The 23,666-nt window shown below is 40.7% G+C and overlaps 1 protein-coding gene across 2 annotated transcripts in view; it reads left to right on the plus strand.

Moving 5' to 3' along the window:
• The window catches only part of LOC117255246 (SEC14-like protein 1), a 49,481-nt gene that overhangs the window by 15,138 nt on the left and 10,677 nt on the right, over nucleotides 1-23,666 (plus strand). For both annotated transcript variants that reach the window (XM_033623947.2, XM_033623948.2), the window contains exons 3-10: nucleotides 16,052-16,201; nucleotides 16,466-16,597; nucleotides 19,186-19,314; nucleotides 19,941-20,214; nucleotides 20,559-20,668; nucleotides 20,963-21,152; nucleotides 22,587-22,675; nucleotides 22,930-23,000. In XM_033623947.2, coding sequence (XP_033479838.1) covers nucleotides 16,052-16,201; nucleotides 16,466-16,597; nucleotides 19,186-19,314; nucleotides 19,941-20,214; nucleotides 20,559-20,668; nucleotides 20,963-21,152; nucleotides 22,587-22,675; nucleotides 22,930-23,000 — 1,145 coding nt within the window. The remainder of the gene's footprint in view (nucleotides 1-16,051; nucleotides 16,202-16,465; nucleotides 16,598-19,185; nucleotides 19,315-19,940; nucleotides 20,215-20,558; nucleotides 20,669-20,962; nucleotides 21,153-22,586; nucleotides 22,676-22,929; nucleotides 23,001-23,666) is intronic.

The raw sequence follows: 23,666 nt of genomic DNA on the forward strand, positions 1-23,666 counted from the left end.
AGCTAACATGGAAGCTAAACAATGTACAACAGACAACAACAGAGCCACCTAAAAAAAATCCCACCTACAAAAACCTATCAGTTTAAATGTACACTATTTAAGAGTGTTTTCATTGCTTTACATTTCAGTCAAACAGCCTGTTTCAACGAGGAACCTGATAACGGCTTCAGTACCTCATCTTGGTTGCTTTCGTCAAAGCCACCAGACTCCATTGACAAAAACAGTAATTTTAGCTTGCTGAATGCAGGACCTGCTAGTCTATCACAGCTTCAATTATTTATTTAGTTTCTGTTATTGTGTGATTTAAGTAGATTCGAACAAACCCCTTTAAATACCAAAGTCACACATAAACACCTTAAAGGTAGGGTCTGGAGGATTTTCCAGTTGCTGTTTGTAAACACACATTCAAATTCGGCCCCTCCTATCACTCAACTCTCCCAGGTGTACGGAGCCTGGAGGTATGGAAGAAGGCTTCACAGAAGAGGTTCAGGCAAGGCTTGCGCTGGTGCACGCTCGGACACGCTCGGGCACGGCACCTGCGCTCTCTCATTGGCTGGGGAAATCTCCGCCCAGAAGTGGTCCGAGCTCACAAAAACATCAAAATACAGTTAAAGGGCAGGAGCTCTGCAAACAGAGTCACCACCACACATGAGTAGAAGCCCATAGGTGATTATTAAGCAGGATTTCATTTGTATATGTCTATATTTTGTTTTGTTTGAAAATCCTCCAGATCCTACCTTTAATTAAGGTAGTGGTAGACCAGCAGCTTCTGTGTGTCTGACTTTGAAGAGAATTATATAAGGGCTTCATTTTCCAGTTTGAAATCACTGTGACAGTAAGGTAAAGCAGTGAAAAGATTCACTCAATATAGCGCTCACTGAAACTGACAATAATTTTTTTAGGTGGGACTTTTCAGGTGGCTGAAATACATTTTGTTGCTGACCCCTCCATAGCAGTACATTACTTAGATTCCATGTCAGACTCCAGCCTGCTTCTTTAAACTGGGGGTGCGCTTACTGACATCTACAGTATGTAATACACTGACACTGAAAAGAACTTCATACAACCCCACTTCAAAAAATCTGAACTGTAAGTGCTACTATAGGTGACAATGAACAAATTCACATCTACTTTGTGTCCTAAAATAAATTGCTCAGAATTTTGTTATCTTCATATGAATCTCATTTGGTCATTTGTTCAGTGATGACAGGTGGAGCGAGAGCAGACATTTCAGTGAAGGTGTTTAAAAAAAATTATTTTGTTTGTGCTGCTGAAATAGCTTATGTCAGTTGTTAAAATAAATCTTTAAAAGTTTTAAAATTTGCATCCCTACACAACATATGCTGAAGTATAACAAGGACTGATATTTGTTGTTACGGAGACGCTTCTCCTGTAACTGTCCTAATTAAGTCAATGAAATGTCAGGAAAGAAAATGAAATCCATTCATAGCACTTGTAATTCATATACAAAAGCTTTCTTTCTTCTTGGGTTTACAGTTATACCGAGGACAAGACATTTTTTTCCCTGATCATTACTAGTATCCTGATAAACCAGTATAGCCTGTCTTGATTATTTCAGATAGAAGAAACCAGGGATTTTCGAGCTGCCTGCTCAGTTATTTTTCTCTTGCTCTCCCTCCATCCTCATCAATGACCTAGTTTGGAGTTTAAAGCTTCGCTCTTGGAAATGAAAACCAGGAGGAATTTTCCTCTCCATATGCTGTTATTTATGCCTTGTTCCCTGTAACCTATTCACCTCAAATTATGTAAAGAGATGCCAGCAAGGCCTTTTGCGTCAGGGCTGTTATGTTCAGAAGCAGGCTGGGTGTTTGTGACTACCTTTCTCATGAGTGAACATGACATCTGTCGCTCTGCCAGTGATACAAGATGATCACTTGTCTGTAGGTCTAATAGTCTGTAAAATGTTCTCGTGATTCCGATTGTCCGCCATGTAGCATCCTAACATCCTCTTTGCGAGCAACATGACTCATGTACATGGCAGACAATGCCCCAAAAGAAAAAATATGTGACCGGGCTAGTGTGTGATCTCAACCCTTGTGATGACATTCCCAACCGGTCAAGACCTGGGGTTGCCTGAGGTGGTGGGTGAGAACTCATAATGATTTTTGCCATCCAACATTGGCTAAATGACGTCACACCCCGGCCAGCAGCACTCACTCAAAGCAGAGGTTGTTTGTATCTGACGTCAAGAGTAGTGCATATTTGTTACACAGTGTGTATTGGGTCTTTTAAGAGGAAACATCGGCGAGCAGCTTCAGAGAAAGCCTATGGCAGTGCTCCTGATAATGTAGCCTATTGTTGGTTGTCTGACGGTAGGCCTCATTTATCAGTGTGACTGCATGTATGTGACACGAAAAGATAGTGAAATGTTACAAGGGAAGTTTGAGTGTTTTAGGAAGCACTTTCTGGCATTTGCTGGTATCTCTTCTGTGCACTACATGTGTGTATACTACTGATTTATAACAGCGACCAAATGTGTAAGTCATTCTGAATCATTTGTATGTCCTAACACCATCAAAAGGCATAGTTTGTTCTGTATTCAAACAGTAAAAAGATTGAACCTCTGAACAGAACATGTCAAGTGTTTCTTATATAACTCTGTAGTTAGTCACTGTTTTTCTTGTAAATATCCTCTGAGTACTTAGGAAATGCAGCCAGGTTGTCAGCTGTGTCTCAGCTTTTCTGTTTTCTGCTTTGTTTGCTGGTATGTTTTGACATCATCCCTGAGCTGTCCCGTATCAAGTATCTTAATCTTAAAAGTGCCCCTCACCAAAATGTTCCCATTTCCCCAGCCATCAGAAAAGCCAGCTGATAAAAATAGCAGAGGCCAACCTCTGGGCGGCTGTTGTCTCTATTACACAACCATTTTCATAAGCTCCAGAGATGTGACACTGCCACTGAGGAAGGTGGAAGTGTTCTCCAGTCAGTTTTGGTCCTGGAACAGTGTTTTTTTCCCCCCTTGTCTGTGTGGGCTCATTTATGCTCAATGTTAGGTACAGAGACAAAGACAAACTTACTTTTTGATCATTTCGCCCGTATTTATGCATGTTTTCTGAAATCTGAGCTTTGCGCACACAGGGCTTGCAGACGTCCGCTTAGAGTCCACGCAGACTCCAGAAACATGACAAAGAAATTTAAGTATTGGCAAATCGAATGAATCGGTGATACAGTGAAAAGAGTAATCCGTCTACATGTCACAATGTATTACATGGCCTCAGTGATCGTGGTCCACAACGTTGCCTCCCTTAAAAGGCACATTGTTACGACCTCCTCCACCGTCACCATATCTGTTGTCGTCAGAAACTTTTGACTCTGCCCTCTAGTGCCATCTATTGGGTGTATCTATGCCGATATAAAATATACATGGAAGTATGAGGCACTATCCCTTTAAGACCTGAATTCAGTTAATTTCCTATGGATATGTATCCACCACTGTATTATTTCTTTTTAGTGTTCACATTACTTTGACATGCTGCAGTGTCACCGTAGGATGAATGACTTGATGCCAGACAAGAATGGGGATTCAGTGAGGTGACATTAGCAATGTTAATCTTCTCAGCCTTCATGCAGTCATCGTATTGCATATTATTGTGTTTTTTCAGGCGGTGTATCAAGTAAGTTGTGTTGCTTTGCGGTGCAGACACAAGTCTCAAGCACTGCTTGGATATGCTTTGTTCTCTCCTAATGATTTTTGTTTTGCCTGTCTGCAGTTGCAACTTTCAGCAAAGTTTTTGCAGGCTGCTGCAATAGGGTGAATGCGTAGTGGACAGCTCTTCAAAAATGGCGGCTGGCCAGTAGTTTAGGAAGCGTTTGATTTCATATGCAGCAGAGGTGCCTTTTAAACGTTAATATCACAGTCGATCATGTTCATTTAATTGTGGGAAGCCAAAGTGGTGATCGTGATTAATATTTGATTAATTGTGCAGCCCTACCCTTGTGAAATAGAAACTGAGAAGCCCTGTTTGTTTGTGGCAGTTTGTTTTTGGTTGTGTAACTGAAGTTCATGTGAAGACGCCATAAATCTAGAAATACCATAACATGTTAGTTCATGTCTCCTGCAACTTGTGGCTCCCTCTAGTTCCTGTGAACAGCTGTAAGTTGTTGGAACCGTTGCATCAGAGCTGTTATGTTACATCAGCTTTGCCTTTGGTGGAGGGTGTTTTCTGGCTTTTCACCCAATCATGTACAACTATTTTGTGGAACCATATTGCAGTACATCCCTTCTATAACCACAGTCACGTTATTTTTCATGCCACCTCAATGTGCAGTGACAGAATGCTTAATGGGCGTATCTGCCGTAATTGTAAAACAGTATTGTTGTACATATTGCACTTCTTCTTTGCTGTAAATGTCAATTCCTTTACTTGGTATTCCTGTTTTTAATAGTCACTTTGTTGTGTTTTTGGCTAGCAATATGATTGGGCACCATTGTTACCAAAAGCTGTTTCTGTCCATATACTGTAGTTGATGAGTAGATTGATACTGCTACTTGATACCAGAGGTTCACAGCCATTTTGGCTCTCCCTAAAAGCAAAACCAGGTCAACTTCTGACACATCTAGTGCAAATACCTGCACATGCTTATTTTTGTTTGTTATGAATGTTACTAAAGTAACTCAAGCATGTGGCCTGGTTTTCTTAAATTGTGCCGACTTTTGGGTTGGGCCATTTAATGATACCTTGAGACAAAATGCTATTTATCTCACAGTACCTTGATACTGTATCTCTGGGTTTATAGGATCATTGTAGACAATGTTGCAAACCAATAAGCACTACTGTTTTATGGCAAGATTGGAGTTTTAAATTATTTTTGCACCATTGTGATTAGCAATGTAACGATCCATCAGTCTGCATAGATTTATCGATTCAATGATCAAAGATCCAGTAGCATCGATGCAAAGTGAAAACATCGATCCATATCATCATCTTTAAGTTGCTCCTTTATTTTTGAAAGTCTGTGTCACTACCAAACAGCAGCAGGCACATAACAAGCAGGCAAGAGAAAGACGATGAGGATTACTTTATTTACTCTGGAATAAATGAGTAGTGTGAAAATATTTTCGATTTTGGAGAAAATACAGTTCAACAGACAAAGCACATGGTGTATGTGAACGCTCCAGTAACTTCTTGCTACAGCAACATCAGCTGTTCTGTTTCAACAATGTTCGGGTGAAAAAACGTGCACGCAGGCTGAAATTCAACCAAGCTGTACTGTCGGGAGGTGCAGTGACTTAAACCGGTGGTAAGTAAGTTATGGGTAGAGGTAAAAAAGTTTGCAAGCTGCTAGGCTAATTTATGCAATGTAAATATGCTTAACAATTGGATTGTCACTAAACCCTGGCTGTTATTACTCAGCTGAATTTGATACTTTTGTTAACGATCTTGTTGTTAATCCATGTTTTATGGCTGTTTGGAGAAGTTTACCTTCAGGGCTTTAAACTAGACAGGTTTGGCTGTGACAACTGCTTCTGCAGTGGATAGTTAACATACATTAGTCACCTATAACTATAAAATGAATGGATGGTTTTACTAATAATAGTTAGCAAGCTTTAGACTCAAAAATGGGGAAAAAAATTCACAGTGCCACTCAAAGGCTACCTGCACCTTTAAACCCAGTTCAGACCGAAGATTCGTGATGAGACAAAACTGTTTTAGAACTTGCAGAGAAGAGAGCTGGTCAAATCGCCAGCAACTAGTTTTTAAAACGTAAAACTGATCACCTGTATCAACAGCCAGTCGGCTTCCAGTGAAGTCTGCTGGTTGAGTCAAAATGACCGCAGATGGCGTGTTCACCTGCTGCAGTATGTGCTCCATCCCCACTGAGTCCTCTGTTTCCGTCCTCACGCTGTGCCGGTGTTGGACGGTGAGAGGCTGCTGCTGCTGCCCCAATCCCAAAGATATTCACTTTACAGTGATATAAACCAGGTTTGGCATTTCTTCTAGAAAAAGGTCTTAAACAAGTATTTGATGATCAGTATAGTTTCAGATTAATTCTCTCTCTATCAGCTAATCAATGAATTGACTTATCTGCTCAGCCTTTACTTGATCTGCTAAAGGTCGAGTTGATTGCTGCAGAGGTGCCACACTCAAACTTTAATTAAAAAAAACAAAAAAACTTGGTATTTCCTTGTGAGCTCTTTTTCCTGTATTTGTTTGGATGACTCTTGCAGCTATATTTAAGTTGTTTTTTTAATGCCATAAGTTCAAGCCAGATAATGGCTGGGCTGCCTGCCAGCACTCTTGTTTTCTTGCCCAGTAGTACGTTATGCACGTATGCATGCGCTGCTCAGTCCTTTTGTAGTTTTAAAATGTATTATGTGTCCCCTCGGAACTCCCCGGTTTCCTGAATCTCCCTTCCTGAACAAAATGGACCTGTTTTCCATACCCATGCCCTTAGCCACATTGTCTGCTGTCCAAAGGGAAAATGTTTTCTGTGGATGCAGGAAGGAATTAAGTGACCATGTATTGTTTTTTTTTATTTTCTCTCATGCGCTCCTGGAAAGCACATCAAATCTCAAGCAGAATTCCAGGAGCCATTAGTCATGGCTTGGTCAGTTGAGGTGTGTCCAAACATATCCCATCACCATGGACACTGGAGGATGATGTTCGTGCAGTCTTTCTTACACATTCCCAACAGTTTCAGCTAGTCTGGAAACCTGGATAGGTTTTGTTTTGTCATACCTCTTTTACCATCTTCGTGTGCTGAAGCATTCCAGGAAAGAGTTGAGGCTAAGAACAAATGCATATTTACTGTGGTGGAGTTTGTTTACCATGTCTGTTTGTCATCATCATTTATGCTCTCTCCGTATCCCAAAAATTGACATCAGTGCAGGTGAATGTTTGTCATTTAACTGCTGCTTTGGCTGCTTATTGACAACTAAAACAAAAATCAGGTTTGGATGATGTGAAAAGAGCATTGCAGGTGTGAAACACACAGAATGTTGTTGTGTAGCTATTAGGGCTATCAACGAATATTCTAAATTCGAATTTAAATTCGAATTTGAAAAAAAAATGGACATTCGAATGTGAAAATTGATATTCGATTGTGGAGAAAAAAAACCCCACCACCGCAGCTGTCCTCTTTGCGAGTGGGCGTTGGCCTGGGCCGCTGCACTGAACGCACTGCATAAGGCCACACTGCCCGCGGAGGTGTTGCGAAGCGCAGCGCACCGAAATTCTCACACGAGCCGGAGCACTTCCGTTCACATCAGACGTGCATTTCTCCATGCTGGTCGACAAGCGGTTCTGCTCCCAGCTGTTGTCTCCGTCACCCGGCTTGACACATTCGCTCGCGCAGAAAATAGACCAGAGCCGGCCACGGAGCTGCGCGGCGCGGCGCAGCCGGTGTGAATGACACAATCGGTTTACATGGGCGCCGAAAGGAAACTTGCTTCGCTTCTCGGTGCTTCGAGGCTATTCACAGCGCTTCCACGAGCGGTGTGGCCTGACGGGTCAGAGAGGGGGGGCGAGCAAGAGGTCCGCGGACGTAATGTTATAGATAATTGTTTTATGTGTTTTAATGTGTAGGTATGTAAATGTTTTCAAAGACGTTTATGTTGAAATAAAAATACCTACAAGGAGTTATGTTTCCTTGTATTAATACATAAAGTATGTTTCCTTGTATTAGTTTGCTCTTCCTCTTGTGGACATAATGCAGAAAAAAAAAATTTGAATGGTTCGAACCTATGAGTTATTTTTAGAAGGAATATTTGAACGTCATTTTTGAGCAATTTTGACAGCCCTAGTAGCTATAGCTTTTTGTTTATTTGTAGCACACAGCTGGCAGTGTTATGTGATGACAGATCCATCATGTGTCATTCAGTTTAATAGATTCATAAGGCTGTATCCCATCTGCCAAGTTATCAGCACCATTGATCTCTCTTAAGCTGAAAACATGCTTCTGCAGCACGGTGCATTAAATGACACGCATGAAGTGCCATCTGTAGCACACACAAAATGTGTTGCACTGCAGCACCTCAACAGAAGTTCACACAAAGTAATTACTAGTTTTACCAAAAGATCTGTACTTATTTCTCTACATTAGCTTAAAATCATGTGTGGACACCCACTAATTAAGCTCAATATTTACCTGAAGAGCCGATCTCCAGAGCTGTGGCTTGCCAGACAATATCTTTTTGGCTGTTGTCTTTATAATGACAGAATTGTGGGTGATATAGCTCGGGATATTTCTCGACCTCAACAACAAGTCTCTCCTCATCCATTCTTGGACCACATATGAAAGAAAGCAACAGAGTTCTCTTTTTGCAACCCTGGTGAGAAGAGGAGTTGAGCTGCTATAGGAGCAGAGAAAAAGAGCTGCTACGGGAGTAGGGGGTGATGAGGCCGGAAGTAGGACAGTGGCGCAAAGTGCCTGTGTGGGGTTGTACATAGAAAATAATAAATGCATATTTTTTTGATGTGCGCCATTCAGCACTGGTGTGTTTTGGCTGTTATAGTGGGGAGGAAAGGCAAATAATGAAAAGATGTCTTCATCTAATACTTATGTAGGGCTCTATGAAATGCAAATTCCTTGTTTACTGTTTCCTTTTTCCTGAGTCCTGTGTTTTACAGTTTATTCACATTTAAATAAATAAAATTTCAACAATTATACGGCCCCACACCGTTTGCCGACATTGAAATGTTTTCTTTTTGAGTGATTCACTGGATAAATGCCAAATGACCTGAGTTTGACTATGTTGCATGTATGACTGTGTGTATTGTGAGTCATGTCTTCTGAGCACGTCACAACATGTCGTGTGACTGAAGGAGGGTTTTACAGATGAGATGAATGTAGAGTAGATCCTGTTGTAAGGAGTTGACACATCCTGGATGAATTTTAGCATTGAGGTGTGTTTACTAAAGTAAGTCCTTGTGTAAATACTTGCTGTGCAAGTATACTATATTTACCTTGTAGGTCAAAGAGTCAAAGGGCCAGGAAATGAATTTAAAACACTAGCTGACACACAGTGGAGTTATTGGATTAATTCAGTGATTGATGTGACAAAATGGGTAGGATGGAGTAGTATAAGTTAGTAGAGTTAGTTAGATATAACTATTCAATTATAGCAGTTCACTGTCATTATTATTAGTATCATGTAGTGGCAGGGGTCATCAATTACATTTGTCAGATTTTTTCTAAGCTGACATTGGGGGGCTGGACTTTTAAAAGAATAAAAATAAATAGAAAAACAATGAAATGTTCAATGAAAGTTAGAAGTTTGTCCCCATTCTTGCATTAAGATATTTGAATAGATCATGACTGTATATAAAGATGGACGACATGACAGCTCCCCAAAGTGAAGCCAAAACATCTCCATCGCTCCTGGTGGCTGGCTCCGGTACAGGTCATAAACCCCGCCCCCTCCATATTAGTGGGCCAAACTAAATGATGAAAGTGCATGGCAAATGAATTTGTCTCAAAAATGGTTTCTGTCATTTTAGTTAGTTCTTATTACACTGATATTTGTGCAAGTGTTTTTTTTCTGGTACGTTTGGTTTTAATTAGTTACTTGATGCTATATGAAGTGGATTTGACATCATGATCAACAGCTTTGTGTGCCAACTGGTGTGCTTGTGATCAATGGTGTTGCTTGCTTTTGGTCTAACAGGTGTATAGCCGAGAACTCAATTCCGCAGCGATCAGACTCTGGCTATAAATGATGTCAACAGAGATATTTTGGCTTCTTATTTGTACAGTGAGAGGAAGTGGAGATGTGTTGTCTATCTGTATATACCGTCTATAGGGTGGATCCATACTTTTCAATCCCTCCACTTCACAGAGAAGACTGGGACTGGGAAAGAGAAGGTGGAAGGTGGACTATTACAAGCAATATTTCTGTGAGTTAGGCTGGTAAAAACGTACTCAGAACACTGCTTTGTCACTTTTAGTCATATCACTACTACTCATTAGGGCTGCAGCTATCAATTTTTTTTAGTAAAAGAGCATTCCATTGATTTTTCTGGAGATTAATCGAGTAATTAGATAAGAAATACTGCGTGATTTCATTTAATTACTTTAGCTTTATTTAAGGGCAATAGTAATATATAAAAGAGAAAATAATAAACATCTCTGAAATGAGAGAATTGAGCAATACATGTGTTCTTGCTCAGTTGAACATGGTGGAACCCTCTGCAAAAGCTGTCCAAAGTGTGACTTAAGAGTATAATTAAAAAAAAATTATTTATGTATTACTTGGCCTTCATAAATATCATACTTTTAAGTTCCCATGATTGGCTGGTTAAGACTCATTCACTGTGGTCAAGGGGTGCCTTACACCTGCTGACCCTACTTACTGCAACACAAGTTAATATAGGCTACCTGCTGTATTCGATTTGTGCATTTAGGCTCTATTTTCTACTTTGTGTGTATGTGTGTCTGAGAGTGATCAAGGGGATGCACTAACGTAATAACATGAATGAAGGCAAGGCTTTAATAAATTGACTATTGTATTTAATTATCCGTGAGTTGCTATTTTCTTTATTAAAACTTGGCTAATATACATGATAGATCGGCAGGTAACATTAGCCATCGTATTGATTTCTCATATTAATCAGCCATTATAAAGCCATAATACATGTACGTTCTTAAAATTTATTATGAATCTCAGCTGTGACATTAATTCTCCTTGTTGCGTCGGGTCTGCTCAGCGAACTCCGTGCATACACTTGAGGTTTTCTACTTAGATATATATCTTTTATTTAACCAGGTAAAAGCCTCATTGAGATTGCAGATGTTGTAGCATTGAGGATGTGCTACTGAGGTATGCAAACTCTGTTTTGCAATACACACTAAACTGTTTTCTTTTTGTTTAACTTGTAATGATCCCACACCCTTGACACTTTCTGTCATTTTCTTTGGCATCTCTCTCGCTCTTTTCTTGTCCCTCTTCCTCCATTGTTTTGCAGTTTGCGCTTCACATCCACGTTACTGCTGTGCAGGCTATCAACAGTGAAAGTACCATAATCGCGTTGTGCAACTTAAACAACCATCCATGTGAAACACAGAGCACTGTACAGATGTACTGGATAGTGGAGGGCTTTTTTTTCCTTCTCATATTTTCTGAATTGATTGATATTCCATGGGCCAGATGGGAAGCTTTGGTCGGCTGTATGTGACCTACAGGCGTAAGTGTATCATACTATTACGATGGTAAGTTAATCAGATGATCAGATTTGACCACATTGGGTTTTTGTGTATTTTAAAATGCCAACAGTGTAGCCGAGCAGCATGCCCTTACATTCCCTCATTGAGGAATAATAACATGACCTTCCTGTTTCCTGTTTTTAATGCTATAACAGCTGGGTTATTTTCAGTGCACAAGGGGCAGCAGCTAAAAGGTTTTTTTTTTCATTAAGCAGAACAAGGCTCTAATATTTGTTCCTGTTAATGGGTTTCTTTCTCAGGTAAAGTAAACCCTAAATTTTTTAAATACTAGGTAAGCCTGTTGTTTATGACTGCCCATGGCAATTGTGGTTGAGTTTATTGTTGACGTATGGTTGTTTTTAATGGGTGAAACTGATGTTTACAGTCAGTGCTGTTGTGCTGACGGCAGTACAAAGCCTGCAACCAGTGTTCCAGAGCATCAGGGCTGAAAAACAGAGCTCAGCATTCACTCAGTCAGGGGACAGTGGGCAGCTGAGTGGCTCAGTAACCCTGGCAGCGGTATGCCAGGAGCGGCTGAACCCTACTGACTGCCTACTCGCACACAAAACAACAACTGACGCTGCTGCTGATCAACATACTAAACAGGCTAAGGCCTTGATCACACAGAAAGTGTTTTAGCAGCTGGAGGCAGCTTTTTGTAATTGTTTTTAATGGGAAAGAAGCTTTTTGCTTGCTGTTACTACGTTTCTACGTTACTACGCACCTTGCGTTTCTGCACTCTAGGCGCCTGGTGTTTTTGCTTGAGTGCTCTGAACATCAGTTGAAAAAACTTCAACTTAGAGCAGAAAAGCGCCCCACGTCACCTCTGTCATTGGATGATTTGAGAGGTGGGCCTTCTGTGGTGGTCATGACAACAAGTTTACAGTTGGTAAACGTTGGAGGAGAAACTGGTGGTAGCAGCTGCTGGATACCCAGAGCTATATGACTTTACAAACAACAGTTACCACAATCTCAATAGAAAACATCAGGCGTGGAAGCATTTAAGTGCAGAACCTGAAATGGCCATCATGGAGGCAAAGTTCCTGGACCAACTGGTGGTACTTCCCCAGGATCCGCCCTTTTTTTTAGGGTCTCCGGTATCCACACAGATCTCTGTTTACCTGTGTCCATTTTAGTGATAAGCTACTAATTACTGTGAGATAAATAAAATAAATATGAATAAACGGTAGATTGATCACACAGTAAGGTTAGGGTAAGGAGATGGCGTGGTTGCCTAGTGTTACGAGGGGCATTCAATTTAAAAAAAAAAATAGCCCCTCAGGTTTTGCAGCCTGCAAAACGCTTTCTGTGTGATCGGGCCTAAACCCACCCTTTGTTTCATTATTTGGACATGCTCAGAGCAAGATAATTTTGTTTGAACTAATCAAAAAGATAAAACCTGTATATTGACAGCCCCATTGATACAAGTGGTCAGTTAGTGGTAGTTCAGATATCTAACATCAGTTTTTGTTCAGCTAGGTTGAATTTTAAGCTCCATCTTCTGTCACAGTGATTTCTGTTATCATGGTTTTCACAGTTGCTAAAAGACATTGGTTGTCCTGTGTACCACAGAACACAGCTCCTTTATCAGCAGGACTCAGCTGACTCTAACTCAGCAGACCCCCAAAAGTCTTTGCCTTTTAGTCTGTCCCAACTCTTGTCTTATCACCAGGCATACTGTATGGGGCAATCCAAATACCTCATAGTTCCCTGCAAATTGGACCAAAACCTACTCAGTTCAAAGGGAACTGTGAACTATGTGTGGAAGAACTAAACAACAGTTCATCAGTTCTGCAGAAGCAGCAGCAGGATTACCCATCATCAGTCATTGCCCCAGGCTGGAGCGCCAAAAACAAACAATGGAGCTCACAAAGCGTTAATTTTGTGCACCATTCATAATTAGACTTGCAATGATTACAATTTTTTGGGCCGATCCCGATTTCCGATTTGCAGAGTGTTTGGACGGCCGATTCCGATTTCATTTTTATCAAACCACTTTACAGCACACAAGATTGCAGTATTTTCTATCTTCTATCTCCGCAGTTAAGTTTAACATGGACAATTAACAACTTTCTCCTTCTCTCTTTTGATGTGTGTGCGTGAATGATTAAGGTGAGAAGCCATATCTGTAAGAATTGAGTGTAAAGCTATTTTTCCTTTTGTTTATTTCAGAACCACACACATAGGCTACACACTTGTTGTGAACCTCCTGCATTGAAAATTAAAGTATCCTCTCGACCCTGAATCTCTGGCTGGAATCATTTACTCCATAGTTGTCCTTCCCAAACCAGTGTGTCCCTGAGGTCCCCTTCCTCACATTGCCCGAGCCGTGAGTTGCACATGTGCGTGTGTGTGCGCTGCTGATGTCACAATCAGTCAATCATGCGGCGCACCAGGAATTTGACTGGCGTTTTAAATCGGCACATTTTAGACTGACCGACCGGTTGCAGGTCATGGCCGATCACGTGAAAACCGATTCCGAGCACTGCCGATTAATCGATGCAAGCCTATTCATAATGATCAAGGATGACATCTTATAAATATTACATAGTCTGTAAATATTCAACATATAATATCACATGATAATGTGTAATCTGCGTAATATTAATCTCTTTAGAAAACTACATCGTACGTCTTGTAAATTAATAATGGTTATAGTGCACTGTGGAAACCAAACAGCTTTGGTTTCTGGGTATGTCCTTGATGATGAAGTGGTAGATTGGCACTGCCACATTCCCCACATTCTTGATGTCTGTCTTTGCTTCCCTGTTCCTTTTTTTAATCACCATTGTTCTCACACGTGCACTCTTATATATATATATATCCGTTCATTCATATCCTGGATACCTAAGTTTCAGAATTGAGAGTTATTAAAAATGAGGAAATATCCTGTTGGTTTTTGCAGTAAGGATACATGACGCAAGAGTCTCAGACCAGCTCAGTGTTATGACTAACTTGGCCGTCTCCAGCACACAATATCATGACCATCACTCAGTGTGCTGTTGACTTTTCAGTCTAGTTTGGTGTTTAGAGACTTTCCAGTTTTACAACCACGCCAATCAGATCTGAGATGGAAGGACAGTTGCGATAAACACAAGGAAGGAATGGCTGCTGCTGCTGCTACACATTGTGTCAGCCAAGCCCTGTTGCATAACAGCTGGCTCGCCTCTGCACAAAAGCTGAGTTTGCCCATGTTTTGCATTTAGGAGGACACATATTTTGGAAACGCGGTGTGACCTTGGGCACAGTGGCTCTTATTGTGTACTGAGGCCTCTTTTGTAAAATAATTAAAAAGTGCTTTATTTGAGTCTGGGCCATTCTTTGCTGAGGCTTGAGTTACCACATTTGGGACCATGCAAAGTTGAAGGAGCTTTTGCTTGGCCTCACTTGTTTACTGCAATCAACTGTTCTCTGCCCACCTATTCAGATTCTTCAGCCCTTCTTGGCTCAGTACCTGCATTGTTACAGAATACGTGATTTTTTTTTTTTTTAATTACTTTTATGTAAGCTGGCATTCCAAGATTTGTAGCTGTGTGGTATTTTTGTGAGATTAATTTATCCTTTGTCTTTCAAGTATATTTATTAAAATCAACATCAGCATAGCTTTTTTAAATAAGATCTTTTCCAGCTGTTGTCTCAGAGCAGTACACAAAAACATGATGTTTAGGAAGCAGCTTAAAAAAGTTAACTCCCTGCATAAATTCCTTAAATTTGAAAATGTATAGTTTTAACGCTGAAATAAGACATGAGTAGTCTGATGTTTGTTACCAGCCAAATAGTCTGGTTTTCAGCCAAGCTGTTAAGGTTTGTTGTGTAGGAATGAAGGGGATATATCAGTAAAATGGAATATAATGCAATAAGTATAGTAGGTTTTCTTAAGTGTATATTACCTGAAAATAAGAATGGCAGTGTTTTGATAACATAGGGAGCGGGTCCTTGTCTACCGAGATCGCTATGTTGCGCTGCCATGTTACTACAGTTGCCCAGAACAGACAAACCAAACACTGGCGGTCCATTCACATTTTTGCCTTGATGAGCAGGATTGGAAAAACAATGATTTTTAATGTGAAACTGTTTTATTCTGTGTTTGTACCTGTTTAAATTAGCTGGTTGGTTTGTTTTGGAGAGGAAGATACTTCTGTCTCTCAGTAAAAACTTCCTGAACGTCTGGATCTGAAGTTATTTGAGAAAAAAAGCACACATTAGCAGTTGCTAGACTAATGGCCCGGCTCTGACATGCCAAACAGCATCAGAGGAACACTGATTTATAACGTAAAACTGCTTTATTCAGTGTTTTTGCTAGTTTTTTGCGAGTCTGTTTTAGAGAGGATGAGACTCTTGTTGATAATTCAGCTTCTGGAAAAAAACCCTCTTAAGATAATAAGGTAAACACACATTCATTTATCAGATAAAAAATGTAAGCATACATAGCAGGCACTGAGCGAGTGGCCTGTCTGCAATGTGTCAAACTGCGTAGAAGTTAAGTGAAACCCTGATTTGTAACGTGAAACTGCTTTTTTCAGTGTTTTTACTGGTTTAACTCACCTGGTCTGTTTGTTTTGAGGAAGGGACTTCTGCGGATAATTCAGCCCGTGATTAAAAACCTCCTGAACCATAAACACTGAAGGAATCCTAATCTAGAGAAGTTTCAGTTGGTTGCAATCTGCAGTCCTCACCACGAGCTGCCACTAAATCTCCTTAAATATTTTACACTGCTCCTTTAAGTTAAAAAAAAAACTTGCTTTGCTGGTAATATTTTGTAAGCTACTGTGAACCTATTTTCTTTTCCTCCTACTTCATTCACAAGATTGAAACTTGAAAGAGGTCTTTCCAGATTAAAAAAACACACAGCGTTAGCTGACAGTTCTGTTCCCCCTCCTTATTTCAGGCCTATGAGCGCCGGTTCCCTACCTGTCACCTAATTCCCATGTTTGTGGCGAGCGACGTGGTAGAAGAGGAGACCAATGAAGACGGTTCCATCAACAGGGTTGAGCGACGCTGTGCCCTGGATGTTGACGCCCCGCGCCTGCTCAAAAGGGTATGTTGCAGATCAGATTGTCAGCTTATGTGCATCTAAAGCAGTGCATTGTGGTTATTGTGATTTTCTACCAACTCTTTATCACTGCCGGAGAGAATTAAGTAGTTTTTCTTCAGTTGACAAGTTTTATTTTTATCTCAACAGTTTAATAATTTGAGTGTGTTTATTTTTAACTCTTTGTACAGTAGTTTGTTAAGCTGTCCTTCAATTTTGGCGTCCCATGTCAATGTATTTTCTTGTAACATGAGTTGTTGTGGTTTGCAGATTGCGGGGGTGGACTATGTCTACTTCATCCAGAAAAACACACTGAACCGAAAGGAGAGGACACTTCACATCGAGTCCCATAATGAGACCTTCTCCAACAGGGTCATCATCCATGAGACGTGCTGCTATTCGGTCAGTAGCATACATACCCCACCGTCAATTAGTGCAGACTGTTGTTCAAAAGCAGCTTATAGCACTCAAGTGCAAATATTTGTTTTACAGATGGACCCAGAGAGAGCAGTTTTTATGGCATGCTCAGCCCATTGAGTTATACAGAACCACACATCTATATTCTCACAGACAAATGAGCAAACACACACACATTCTGTAAAGCTGTTGTTCAGCTGCTGAATGGCAAGCTGCTGCCAGCACACCCATGTTAATGTTTGTGTCTCCTCTAATCTCTTCTCTGCTTCCCTGCACAGAAAGCCATGTTTAGACTTGCACTAAGCATGTTGCTGGCTCTCTCAGCCTGTCTCCCTGTGTGAATTATTCAGTCCGCTCAAATTCTGGCTGAACGGTCTCAAGTACTGATCTGAAACCAGCATGTCTTCCTTTTTCTACTGCCCGCACTTCTGTGTGCTGCATGCTTTACTCTGACTTCAGATCTGCCCATTCATGAATGGATGTGCTCTGAGTTAATGAGGTCAAGCACATTGTATTAGCCTCCAACCAACTATAGTGCTAATTTTAGGTCCAAGGCCGCACAGAGGTTTTTGTTGTGTGCATTAGCATACTGTGCTAACAGTAATTAGGATGGACAGCTCAATTAGACTGAGCTAATGGACCTGGCTAAAGCTGAAATATTTTGGTAGCCAAGGGTAATGAAGCTACTAGCACAGTGCCTTCAGAAAACTTTAAACTCTTGACTTATTTCTAAATTTAATGATGTTGCAGCTTGAATCAAATTGAATTGAAACTATTTGTTGAAATATTAGGGATGTCCGATAAGATATTTAACTAAATGCTGATTAAATATTAACTGGCACATTGAAACACATTGTAGCATTCTTAATTTGGGGCACATTATTTGTCACAAATGGCTTGGTCCAAATACTGAAGTCTTGATATAAAACATCAAAGTTGTTAAGCTTAATTATTGATATAATATGAATAATAGTTTGACTGGGAGAATGCGACCCCCTAATTGAAACTGATTTGAAGTGATATGCTAATGACAAGACCTATCAATTTGCTGCTACAAAAAAACTCACAGTGGAGTTATAGAGCAATGATTATTCTACCCCATAAACCAGGGGTCGGCAAGCTTTACTATCAAGAGCCACTTTTGACCCCCAAAAAAAAGTCTGGAGCCACAAAGCAGATTTTAGCCTTATTATTGTGTCTAAATTAGCCTATCAACATACTACCAGATGTAGATGAGCACTCATTAACATGTTTTATCGCAAGGTGGCTGCTCTGCGGTGGGCTATTATGGTTATTTGGTACTTTAACTTTGCAGCACTAGTGTTGAAAGTAAACACATCTGTCCATAACTATAAAATTCACTGTTTTCCTCCAAGAGTTTTCCTTTTTTCAGATATGGAATCCATAGCTAGCCTACCTAGGGAAACTTAAGAATAGCCACTGCTATTGAGGTTTTGCAAAATTTAGAAGAAAAGGCACCAGGCTATAGGTGCATGATTTACATCTTAGTTGATGAAATGTTAAAATTTTGTTTTTATTTAGTGTGTCGGCAACACATTTTTACAATTGGAGAATGTAGGAATCTCTATACTAAGCCTGCAACAATGACAAATGAAGAATGAATGAATGCCACAGGGAGCCACTGGAAAGTGACCAAGAGCTGCATGCAGCTCTGGAGCCACAGTTTGCCTACCCCTGCTATAAACCATCTTTGACAGAGTAGTCACCAGCTGCAGAGAGCGCACAAACCCAATACAGCCAACTTAGTTTAATGTTGGCCTGCCATCAAGCCACTCATGGAGTTTAATGTTTATTAACAACACTGATATGATCTGCCGCTGCTTTGTTTGTCATTTTAACCAGCAAAAATGAGGATCAGAGCAAGCTTAAACTGAAAAGCTGCCATCTGAATGTTTTGTACCCTGCTCTTTGCTAATAGTTTAAGACAGGAGAGATGACAGATGTGTTGCCGTCAGAGTTTAGTGAACTTGTGTATTTTGCCAGCCCGAGTGTCAGACGGGGTTAACAGAGTTAATCACCTGTGTGAATAATTTTATACATTCATGCTCTCTAATTTTTGCTCCATTGTAAGACTCAGCTGTATTACTGGCAGGCTGAGGTGAGAAAACACAGGGGACTTCAGTAAAGGAAGGATCGAACTTTGTCTAGCATTATTTTAGCTGATGCCAATCTATAAAAATATGCCCAGATCAGCTAGATACCGATCCTTTGCTGGAATGCGATAAGAAATAGATGGAAAGTAATTGTGCTTTGTGTTACTACTACTGATACTGATCAGCTAGTGTTGACGTCTTTCTTCAATTTTGTCTAAAATAGACTCTGTTCTTTTTAACAACACACCAGAAACATGTATGTCCTTGTATATTTTTGTAAAATGCTGGCTAATATTACATGGACAGACTGACACACACCTACACACAGTGCACAGTGTGAAAATTGCTTGCTGCGTGCGTCATCATCGACTGAAGCTGGGTGTGTGGCAACCTGGTCATCTTGTTTCTGCATGGGTATATAGTGTAATATACAGTATGTGTTTGTGTATGTTGGTTCAGGTTCACCCGGAGAATGAGGACTGGACGTGTTTTGAGCAGACTGCCAGCCTGGACATCAAGTCCTTCTTCGGCTTTGAGAGTACTGTGGAAAAGATTGCTATGAAGCAGTACGCCAGCAGTATCAAAAAGGTGTGTGTGTGTGTGTGTGTGTGTGTGTGTGTGTGTGTGTGTGTGTGTGTGTGTGTGTGTGTGTGCGTGCGTGCGTGCGTGCGTGCGTGCGTGCGTGCGTGCGTGCGTGCGTGCGTGCGTGTGTGTGTTACACGTAATCATTACATGTACATGTTTCCTGTGTACTTTCTGTGTGTACATAGAAACATTCACTACAGATGAGAAGTTGCTGAAATGTACTAATCATGCAGAACTGATATCAATCTGTTGTTTGGTGTTTTAGGAGCATGAGTTAGTCAGTCACTCTGTCTCATGCTGTATTGCATAAATATGCTTATATAATCTGTTTGAGTGGACAGGGGTCTTTTGCTGTGGACCCAGTGAGTCATTTGCTTTCTTTTAGGTTGGACGTGGGCAATGTTGAATGTATTCTTTATATTTGTATTACCAGACTCTTCAGTTGAAAGTACTAATGAATATGCAGAGTCTAAGCTGTTCTTGGTTTGCATAAAGTACATATGAAGTTATAGTATCATGAATATTGTTGGTCTGCATGCCAAATACCTCACCTAAATCTAAATTTTTGAATTCCTAGCCTCTTCTGCTATTTTTGCCAAAAGTCATTTCTTCCCTTGTGTTCCTCACAGGGAAAAGAAATCATAGAATTCTACCTTAAGGAGCTCCAAGATGAAGGGATCACCCATGTACCTCGTTGGACTCCCTCCTCCCATCCCCTGCTTCTTCCCAGACCAACCAGCCTCTCCACCAGCCCACCTGTCCTCCCCAAACTCACGGTCACGCCCGCCGTTTCTATCCCGCTGCCCTCCGACAACAAGGACAGCACTTCTCAGGACGCTAAGCAGGACAGCAGCGCACTTCAGGCGGACAGCCTAACAGAGATCTTGGCGGGGACACCTGAAGGTCTGTTACTGCAGATGACTGGAAAAAAAGCGCCAGTCCTCTTTGAATATATTGTGTTAAATAGGGAAAATCTTTGTATTAGCACTTCAGTAGCACTGTTAAAATGACAGCAGAATACAGAGAAGAAAAGCAATGAAGCCAGTGCCTCATTGTTTTGTCATAGAGGTCATTTACATTTGAAAGCAAAATAATAAAATAATTCTGTAATAAGTCTTGAATTGAGACAGTCATGACAACATATTCTGGGGTTTTTGTATCATTAAAGCTGTGCACCACATATTATTTTACACTGAAATGTTTGACTGAATGGTGTTAATCGGAGGTGGTATAATTTTGTGTTGCAGATAAGTTGGATGCAGACTATATCAAGCGTTACCTAGGCGACCTGACCCCCCTGCAAGAGAGTTGCCTGATCAGACTTCGCAAATGGCTGCAGGAGACGCACAAGGGAAAGGTAATTGTTGAACATCCTTTGTAATGATGGAATAAATCAGAATAGCTATTTTTAGGTATGTTGACATTTTATTTTGAATCGTGTTTTTACAGTTGACAGTTACCAGTTACTTTTCACACAATAATATGGCTAACTGACCTACTCTTTGCTGCAATACCAATGGTCTATTTGAATTAGCCAGTTGATAATGACATTGGCAGTGTTGTTAAAGTCATGAAAGGTTTTGTTCTGTTGTTCAATTTATGTTTTTTTTACAAATTGAGTGCAGTTTAACACTCTCCCCCTACAATCCAGATCCCCAAGGACGAGCACATACTACGTTTCTTGCGTGCCAGGGACTTCAACATGGATAAGGCACGGGAGATCCTTTGCCAGTCACTGACCTGGAGGAAGCAGCACCAGGTTGACTACCTACTGGAGACCTGGACCTCACCACAGGTCCTTCAGGACTACTACACCGGGGGCTGGCACCACCATGACAGAGGTAGGACCTGACAGAGGGAACCAGTTTGTGCAGTTGTCTTAAGGAAGAAACAAAAAATGCTCCCATCTACAGCCATACTCAAAGACAGTTACGCGTTGAAACTTATTCTTCCATGTGCACACCCATGGCAATGAAAGTGCGCGTGTGATTTATGCAGGCTGTGTCAGAGATGGCTATACTTGGAGATAACTAGAGGAAGATCTCAATTCTCCACTTTTTATGGCCTGTTTACTAGGGCTAGGTATCATTTGGGTTTTTTTCTATACTGGTGCTAAAATAATATTTTGAAAATGGTACTGTTGCCTGAACAGATACTTTTATTAAACAATAGCACGCATAACAATGGTCAAGGATGAAAAACAACTTTTTTTAAAACTGCAAAGGCAAATTTTGAACTTTAAATTGAACAATATATTAACTCTTAAGTTTAAAGTACTTAAATATGTAAACCTGAATAAATACAAAGCACTATTAACAATACTAAACACTTTAGTAATGGCTGAGCTTGTCACTTTAATGAGAACAGATGGGCCGCTTAAACAGTCCACCATAAGGGAGCATGGTCAGGTTCCAATTGAAGGTTAACTTTGCTCGCTAACTTCAGGGCTAACTCCTTTCACTTTAATCAACAATTGGAAAAGACCACTGAGACTCAATGACTTGCCCATTTTGCAATGAGTTGGGAAAAGGGTTGCATCATGGCTATATGGAAACAATATGATGCTGAAAGCGTTATCACCAGCTGTACTGATACAACCGCTAACATAACTAGTATGCATGCTAGCCAGAGTGTGGACATAATAATTGTGTGTTGCGCCTTTTGACCTTCTAGCGTAAGTGAAGTAGACAGTAACGAAATCTGAACATAAGTGGTCAGCTGGAGACGCGTGGTCTGTAGACACAGGCATGAACAGCGATGGGTCTCAGCTGTCCACTTGTGTTAGGATCACCGTAATGCATGTTAATACCAGGTGTAAACAGGCCCCTGTAGACTCAAGTTACACACACCACATGCACTAAAGTCGTTCTCAGCAACCCACAACCTTCAGCCTTTCAAGTGAATTTAACATATGAGGCCAACTTGTCAGCACTACTTGGTTACCCAAACAGCTTACACACACTCACACAGTCACATTCTTCATTTAGATGCATGCTGTGGATTCCTCGTTAAGGACAGAGGGTGACTGTTGACAATGTAAATCAAATTGAAATGACACATGTTCCCACATCAGTCAACACTTTATTTTCTCATTACAGTCTATCTGTATGGGACCAACGGAGACAAAACATGAAAGCATTTTTGTGTATGCAGTCACTTATTGTCTTACACAACACAACACAACGCAAACTACGCAGACCTTTCCATGTAACATGAAGCCTTGTAGAATGTAAATCATGTGATGGATCATGTAAATATTTTGTTTACTCCTCTAGATGGACGTCCTCTGTACATCTTGAGGCTGGGCCAGATGGACACCAAAGGGCTGGTCCGTGCTCTCGGAGAGGAGTCTCTGCTCAGACATGTAAGTAACACACTTCAAGTTTGCGTGTCTCAGCGTGTATCAGTGTAGGTCAATAAGATTACAGGTCAGGCAGTTGGTAGTTGGATTACAGGTTCGGGAATTAATGTACACCGGCATGTCCTGACAAGTGAATTAACACCAGGATGTATACACTACAGCACATATATAAATAGTCTGCTTATTTATAATGTTGCGTTCACTGTAAGCTCAAGTTACAGGTGTGAGACAGCTGAGGTCATGTTGTGTGTTTTCAGGTGCTGTCTATCAATGAGGAGGGTCTGAGACGCTGTGAGGAGAACACCAAGGTGTTTGGTCGACCCATCAGGTAAACCTTCAGCAAAGATCAATGTAGAGCTGAAAAACATAATCTATTTAATAGGTCAATGAAAAATGTCATAATCAGTTAATCTTGTTAAGCAAAACAGTCTCTAGTTCCACCTTCTCAGATCTGTAGATTTGCTGCTTTTCTCTGTTAAAAATCTTTGTAAACTCAGTGGCCCTCATTTATGAAATGACCATATGACAGAAAACTGGGCGTCATTTCCACTTAAAGCTTTTTATCAATGTGGACGTGAGCGGAGGCTACGATCAAATCTAACGTCTGGTCTCAGCTTGTGTTCACAAGTTTGGGTCATCGTGGACTGGTGGTGCCGCATAGTAAATCTGGCTGAGTCTGGGAATTGTTATTAGACCAAATTCTGACTGGCATCTGAGTATTTGCAGCCACACATTAATCACTTCACAATGTAAAGCCACCACATGGACATGTGCTCTCTATCACAGCAGGCAGCTGCCTGGTACTATGGGACTGGCTCCAGGCTGACGGAACTATGCTTGTGCCCGGCTCTATTTAAAAAGTTTCTTTTTTTTTCTTTTCCTTTTTTAAACACTGACAAACCAAAGCATGTTTAGATCATTAAACATGAAACATTATCAAAGAGAAATAAATAAACCCTGCAGAAGTGAAAATATTAAAACACTAGTAGCCTAT

The sequence above is a fragment of the Epinephelus lanceolatus genome, chromosome 3 (genome assembly GCF_041903045.1).
Source record: "Epinephelus lanceolatus isolate andai-2023 chromosome 3, ASM4190304v1, whole genome shotgun sequence".
NCBI classification, from domain to species: domain Eukaryota; kingdom Metazoa; phylum Chordata; class Actinopteri; order Perciformes; family Serranidae; genus Epinephelus; species Epinephelus lanceolatus.